Source organism: Morone saxatilis, unplaced genomic scaffold (assembly GCF_004916995.1).
Source record: "Morone saxatilis isolate NCDOM2014 unplaced genomic scaffold, NCSU_SB_2.0 Contig21, whole genome shotgun sequence".
In the NCBI taxonomy this organism is placed as follows: domain Eukaryota; kingdom Metazoa; phylum Chordata; class Actinopteri; family Moronidae; genus Morone; species Morone saxatilis.
In genome coordinates this window covers 11,906,493-11,914,071 of record NW_023339774.1, presented here as the reverse complement: position 1 = coordinate 11,914,071, position 7,579 = coordinate 11,906,493, and the positions used below count along the sequence as shown (strand labels likewise).

Sequence of the window (7,579 nt, the reverse complement as noted above, 5' to 3'; positions counted from 1 at the left end):
TATTTCACACTGGGGTAGATCTAGAGGGGTTACCACTGTGACCCCAGTTTGGTTTCTAATGCTGTCAATTTGTCAATTTCAACCCATTCATTTAGATTAAAACTAAAACTAAATGAACACATACTTTAATGATCTGTTATGGCCACCTTTTAGACTAGTTGATAGGCTTCAATTTAAAAAGTGCTAATGTACCACAACAACGTAGTGTTTTTGAGTTAAATTATCTTCATTTCATGCAAATATTGATATGTGTGATTGTTTGCGATTAAATCAGCATATATTTCTGCCACCCTTTAAAGTGTCCATGCCACCTTCTTGCCACCTCATGAATATTTCTCTAGATCCACCCCTGATTTCACAGTTACAGTTATTACAGGAAAAGTCACAGGAGTCAGTAGGAACCATTAGTATCCACTGATAAAGACATTTCAGTCTGGACTAAAGTAGAGAGCCTAGAGTCTACTTTAAATATTCCATTCAACAGATTTGTACAGCTTGTAACTCAAGATTATTAAGATTCATTAAAGGTCCAGTTTGTGATATTTAGGGGGCTCTATTAGCAGAAACAGAACTTAACATTAATATTAATGGGTATGTTTTCATAAGTGTATAATCACTTGAAAATAATAATCATATTTTTGTTATTTTAGAACGAGCCAATTTATTTACAGATGGCGCGGGTCTTCTTAACCCTTCTATGGAGGTCGCCATTTTAAACTGCTATGTTTTGTACAGTAGCCTAGAATGGATGAAACAAACAACAGCACAAAGTAGGACCTCGTTTTTTGTGAGTTTTGTAGTCACAGTAGTTTCTCCTACATGCTAGGAAGACGAGCGTTATTCATTTGGTTGCAATCTGCAACTTCACCACAAGTGTTTATTAGTAGTCCAACCTTTGTCTTGAATTAGTTACTTTTTTGTTAAGATTTAGATGAAGGATGATGCTGGTTTAGCAAAGTATATTAAACTGGATGTGAGTTGGACTTCTGGACTGGAAACCGTGCCACTAAAATACTTAAAAGAGACAAATAATTCAGTTCCCACTCATTTATCCTTGTGTTTTAGTGAGTGATTTAAAACTACTTAATATGTAGCCCATTAACACTTTCATATTGCTTAATTACTATCATCAGTATCAGTATTTCAAACAGCAGAGTTCTCATCAACAACATTAATTGTTTTGATATATTAGACAAAGCACAGCTATTACTACAGCACATACTGTACACTGAAATATTGAAGTCTTCTACAGCCGGCTTTCCTATATAATTTCTTAGAAAACATTTTTGAGTCAGTGTGATACTACTGTTTTAGGATACTAATCAGCCCTTGAAATGTCTTTATTTCATCCTGTCTTTTTACCATGGTAATATATGATTAGTGGCCATACTGACATCATTTCATCTATAGAGAGAAGCTGTGTTAGTGTCATTGTGGGTGTTGAAAACATTGAACAAAACGAAAAACAGTCAAGTATTTTGGTTAATGTTTGCCTTTTCATTGTCCGTACTTACATCTTTTTGTAACCAGCAAGAAACTGCTCTTTACTTCATTCCTCTGCGGAGCATTTGATTTGCTGCAATGAGCATAACACTGATGATAAATGCAATGGCGAAGGCACAAATCAGGCTTTTACGCACACATGTGTGTTTTTCCTGTTGTGTTGGGCTTGCTGTGGAAAGATTTAGAAAAAAAATATTAGCACATCTGTAAATCTTAACAGAGCTTTTTTTTTAAAATGCCCGAGCAATGTGTGAAATAAAATCTGTATATAACATACTGTCAATGTCCAAATGAGTATCTGGACTGTTCAGGTGACTCTCCTCAGTCATGATGATGTTCTCAATGTCTTTCATGGTGAGGTGGTCACGGAAAGTATCGTAAAGCAGTCTCTTAAGCTCATCCACAGTCAATTTCTGCATGTCACACTGGGAAGACAGAAAACACAAAGATAGGTCTAATTATCAGAGGAGAGAGAGTCTCAATGCTGTGTAGGTCAGCAATAATAGTGGCATTACAGGGAAGCTCTCGGCTATTGTTGTTCCCAGCTATGAGGACATTCCCTGGGCTATAAAATAACGTACTGTTATTGAAATCAGACAGGGAACTAATACTGATACTGATTTTCATTTATTTGAACTAAATGCAAGGAATGACAATACTGTATGTAACACACTGTAATTATCACAGTGGTGTAGTATGTCAAGGCCATTTGAAAATTAAGAACTTTACTTTCAGAGCAAAGTCAGAGAAGCAAATCAGAATATAATGCATAATGTAATACTAATGCTAGAATTACTTGTTTAATTGACTAAATCAGAAGGTTTTGTAATTTTAATTGAAACAGATGTCTCTCTATTACAAAACAACAGAAAAGCCTGAAAGAAAACTCACTCAAAAGAGAATGAATTAATCAACACTGGTAAAGGAAAGGTAAAGACTTGATTAGCCTTGATTGATAATACTGATGATAATATACCTTCCAAAACACTGAATCAAAGTCTGCTCCATTGAACTTATCAGGCATGCCAGCAGAAGAGAGTTTAGGACCAAGCAATGTGACGAATTCTTCAAAGCCAACTTGACCATCACCTGATGAAACAGATTAACATAGACACATGTCACTGTATAGCTTCTGTGTTCGATTATATGTAACAGCCAACTTGCTGACCCAGAGAGAGAGAGAGAGAGAGAGAGTGAAACGTACCATCTATATCAAGTCTTTGGATGATAACCTCCAGCTCCACCTCATTGGGCATGTAGCCCAGTGAACGCATCGCCATACCCAACTCCTGCTTTGAGATGAAACCATTTCCATCTCGGTCAAATACTTTGAAAGCCTCACGAATCTCTGTTGGAAAAAGGAGGGCAGTAATCATATTAGGAGTGGAGATGAAGGAGGCATGTTTATATAGATTTATAACTTACGATTTCACACTGTGAGCAACAGCAGGCTAGCTCGATTGAACATGGTTTGTTATATGTGTGTGTACACAATGTTTATATTAAGAGTTTAAAGCAGTTTAAAGCTGTTTGAAATTGTGTGCCTGTGTGGAGCAAAGAATTTTAGGCAGTTATACTAAGTCAAAACTCAAAAAATATAATCCCTGTTTCTTAGATGTTTATGTTTGGAGAAAAGGGAGGCATATCTGAATATTTATGTAAATAAATAAATAAATATTTTTATTTATATTTATGTTTACTTTTCAAACACTGGATTTGCAGGAGTGAGAACAGTTTAAAACTTTTTTTCTTGTTACAAATACAGCAGAGGCATTAGAGGATCAATAATTCCCATGAAAAGACCCAAACCAACAATGATTTGATCCTATAGATACTAGCAAAGTATTATCTGTGTAGACAAATTGTGATATACTGTAGCTTATTCCCCTGTCCCATAGAGCTCTATTGTTGTCTAAAAACTCTTAAAAACAAATCAATCAGCCTTGTTCCCTAATTATGATGAAAATGGTTGTTTATTTTGAGTAAATCCCACATCCTCTTTGCTTTCTGCTAAAAATACTCACCAACAAATGAACTATTTACTTCTGTTTGAGTTGGATATTTAGAGATTTAGGTCTTTTGTAGGAACAAATGGGCTTGGGGCCCACAGACAAGGGAAGTATGAATTGACAACACTTTCCTGTCCTCCAGTTAGTATTTATATTCAGTATACAAACATTTAATAAATGGTTTGTAATATGCTGTAACGTAGTTGTACGCAGCTATAAGGACGTTTTTATTAAGGTACAGTAGTTCTAAACAATCACAGCTTTTCCTATAAATACTTATTATTATTATTATTACTACTGCTACTACTTTACTTTACTTTATTTTATGATATTGTCATTCATTCTATATTTATAAATCAGCCTACACTCAGCGATTACATACATTGGCATTTGAATGTTTTAGCCCATATAAAGTGGCAAAATCTATTTCAGTACCATGGATAGAGACAGAGAGACTATAGTTAAAGACTGAGTGAAAACAGCCATCTTAAATGTATTTATTTTATAAATATTAATTATTAACAGAATGTTTTCTTAACCTAGAAGAAGAAAACTACCAGTCAAACTAGGGGAAGACTCCAAGAGCTGTGAGTTAGTATGAACATTGAGGGACAGTGAGTGACAGTTACCTGACACGTTGTTGCTGTTATATTTGATGACAGGTTATTTGTTTTGTCTTGCTGTATATGTTTATTTACTATAGTATGTTTTCTAATAAATGTTTAGCTTTTCAGTGTCTACACGCTTGCGCTGGCAATATGTACAGTGTTACATCATGCCAATAAATCCATTTGAATTTGAATTTGAAAACAACAACATCAAAAAAACTTTAGTTGAATGTTTCAGCACCATGGATAGAGACTGCCTCTCTCTATATACCAGTATACGTGCACACAGTGCTGAAGCTCAGTGCTATTTTCCTGGGTTACATTGAAATAGATAAACAGAATTAATAAATTAAGTGTGGCCCCTGTGTAAATTGAGATTTATTCTATTCTGTTTCAGGTTTATGTTCAACACAAATGTGGACCAGTTTATAAATTATCAAATGGTACTGTACTGGTATTACCTGGTCTATTATATTCTAAAATGTTTTCCCATTGAGAGCATATGGTGCAAATTCCTTGTTTGCTATGGATACTAATAGACACCTTCAGAGCTAACACCTGTTATCATGACCATAGCACAATTGGTTGTAACAGAAGGCAGCGAGCAGGTTCATGTGTTTATTATTAACTACAACTTTTGGTAAATAATCCATAAATATTGCCATTTGGCTCCTATCCTCACCCTGCATCACATTATTCTGTTTGAAGTGGTAAAAAGGGCAGTTGCACATCAAAGGCACAGAACCTCTGTGGTTCTTTTTGATGTAGATCCTCAAATATACAAGACTCTGCGATGCTTGCTCGGTAGTCATGTGTCATTCAATAAAACAAGACAGGCAATTAAAAAAAAACACTGAACCTGTAGGAGATGAACATTCATATAAACAATGCTAGCCTGACATACTAGAAGCAGAAATGGAAAAGTGTTGAGAATAAAAAGTAAATGAACATTGGAGTTAACATAACTGACTATATATCAAACCTCAACATACACCGATCAGCCATAACATTATGACCACTGACTGGTGAATAACACTGATTATCTGGTTATCATTGCTGTCAGTGAGTTGGATATATTAGACAGCAAGTATACATTTTGCCCTCAAAGTTGATGTGTTAGAAGCAGAAAAAATGGGCAGCATGAGGATCTAAGCGACTTTGACTATAGGCCGCACATTATGGAGGTCTAGACGACTGAGTCATGAGCATCTCCAAAACTGCAGCTCTTGTGGGGTGTTCTTGGTCTGCAGAGGTCAGTAACTATCAAAAGTTGTACATGGAAGGAAAAGCAGTGAACCAGAGACGGAATCATGGGCGGCCAAGGCTCAGGACTTCAGTGTCTGCTTGATTGACATCTGACTTACTTTCCTGTTAGTTTTGTTGACGCTGTTGATCATAATGTAATGTTATTAACTGTTAGCTAGCTAAAGCCTCCAGAGACTCCAGCCTCATCCTGGAGTTATATGAGATCCCACAATGGCGATGCTATGAAAGGCAGGAGAGAACAGTTGCTGACCCTCTGAGGAGGGGCTGGTACGGAGAAGTGGTGTCCTGTTTCCTCCCGGCTTAGCCTATTGTGTGTTTGTATGTAAGTGTGTTGGATATCATGCTCTGGGTTGTTATCTGTTTTTTGCTTCACTGAGCTGTGTTGTTTAAACAATAAAAGCATTATAATTAAAGATTTTACAGATCATTACAGTTTAAACTGTGCTTATTAGGGATGAACAAGTACAGCATTATCTGTATCTGTTCAACCAACTACATTATCTGTATTCATATCTGTACTTTGAATGGGCAGGGCTTAAACTGGATGTGGGTGGTGCTTAACCCAGAAGTTGGGTGTGCTAAACATTAGGTGTTAATTTAAGCCTAAAATTGATGTGATCAGAAGTTGCTATATTTTTTCTAAACTATTTACATAACAGCCTCAGAATTGAGCATCAGAGCAATTCTGACACTATACACTGCTCCTGGGAGGTTTGTGTGTTTGCAGTGTCTCTCCTGGTTTTAAGTAAGGCTGGGTTGGCAGTTCCAGGAAAAGCCATTAGATGGACAATGTGTCAAACAACAATTTCCAAGATCAAGAATGGATTTCCATGATTGATGTTACACGACGTTTGAAAAATGAAATAAGTGTTTTCTGATCTGCCAAGTAGTTTCAGTTCTCAGTTGAACTGAATTTGGATACGGTCAGAGACTGATCACCTTCATTAACTGTTGGCAGTGGACAGGGTGTTAAGTAATATTAGCCAGTCAGATCTCGGAAAGGCTTGATTACCAACTGGGCAAAGCAGACAACTTCCCCGATGCCCCAGAAGACTCCAGGTTCATCATGTTTAGTTTAATTTAATGATCAGCAAATTTGATTGTTAATATTGTATCCACCATAATATAAGTTTGTCCGTTTTAAGGAGGTTTGTTGCCACATTCTGTTCATAGCCTCTTCCTCATCAATACAAACACAATATAAAAGAGACAGCAGTGACATCACATTTATACAAACATTCCATGAACATAATATTTACACATAATGGCTACCAAGGTGTTATGTTGAGCATTGCTATGGCAGAAGGTGTGTTTTGTGTATGATCTCTTTGGTGTTGAGGTCAGAGAGGTTGGGCATGGGGAAACAAGAAACTTATACACATCACAGAGGAAATAGGAGAGGAGATGAAATCTGTTGATATGAAATTTTTTTTAATATCAAGAACTTGTAGTTCTCCTCTATCCTGTCCGACCTCTTAACCAGTCGACCTGAATAAATCACTGTGGTAACACCTGAGTGCATGACAGCTCTGTGGGTTTCAGCCCTGGGCCTCCATATCCATTGTGACCACACACACCGACAGGGGCGCATGTGCACGGTCGCACACGCGCTTGGATGCACTGTGCCGCATTCACTGACAGGACTTTATGCGTCTGGCTGTTCAGCCAGGTGGAAACATTCAGACTGGGCAAGGTCAGGAGGTTGTCGGTACAAATCCCGATGGGGGAACCTGTAAATGAAAGATTAATCCCTCAGTGCACTCAGCGTGAAATCGGCCCAAGCGCTGGAAGCATATCTCTGGGCTCAGAAGACACGGGGGCATGGGGGCACATCCTGGGGACAGGCAGCCACAATGGCGTTTATCATGTCCAATTGTGAACCTCTGGTCATGGCAGCTTACTGAGAACACAATGAGCTTTATCCAGCAGTGCCAACCCAACCCTGCTGTCTGTGCATTGCTGCTTTATCACTGTGAAAAAGGCCTGTGTGGCTCTGTTGCTGCAGATGGCCTGCTGACACAACTGCACAGGGGTTATCAAGTCCATCCATGTGCTGCAAATATACTGTCTAGCCCTTTATTTTCAAGGCTTTGTAAACCAACTATACCGGCCATGTGATGAGTAAAAGCACTGTTTTCACTGCTTCAATGAGCTTGACACACTCATGCACACTAGTGTTGTCACGATACCAAA

General features: G+C 37.7%; 1 protein-coding gene across 1 annotated transcript in view; it reads right to left on the bottom strand.

Annotated features, from left to right (window-relative positions):
- Nucleotides 1-1,544: 1,544 nt before the first annotated feature.
- The window catches only part of cabp7b (calcium binding protein 7b), a 17,684-nt gene continuing 11,649 nt past the window's right edge, over nucleotides 1,545-7,579 (bottom strand). The window contains exons 2-5 of the mRNA XM_035668318.1: nucleotides 2,708-2,851; nucleotides 2,480-2,592; nucleotides 1,781-1,928; nucleotides 1,545-1,672 (exon numbers count right to left, since the gene is read on the bottom strand). Coding sequence (XP_035524211.1) covers nucleotides 1,545-1,672; nucleotides 1,781-1,928; nucleotides 2,480-2,592; nucleotides 2,708-2,851 — 533 coding nt within the window. The remainder of the gene's footprint in view (nucleotides 1,673-1,780; nucleotides 1,929-2,479; nucleotides 2,593-2,707; nucleotides 2,852-7,579) is intronic.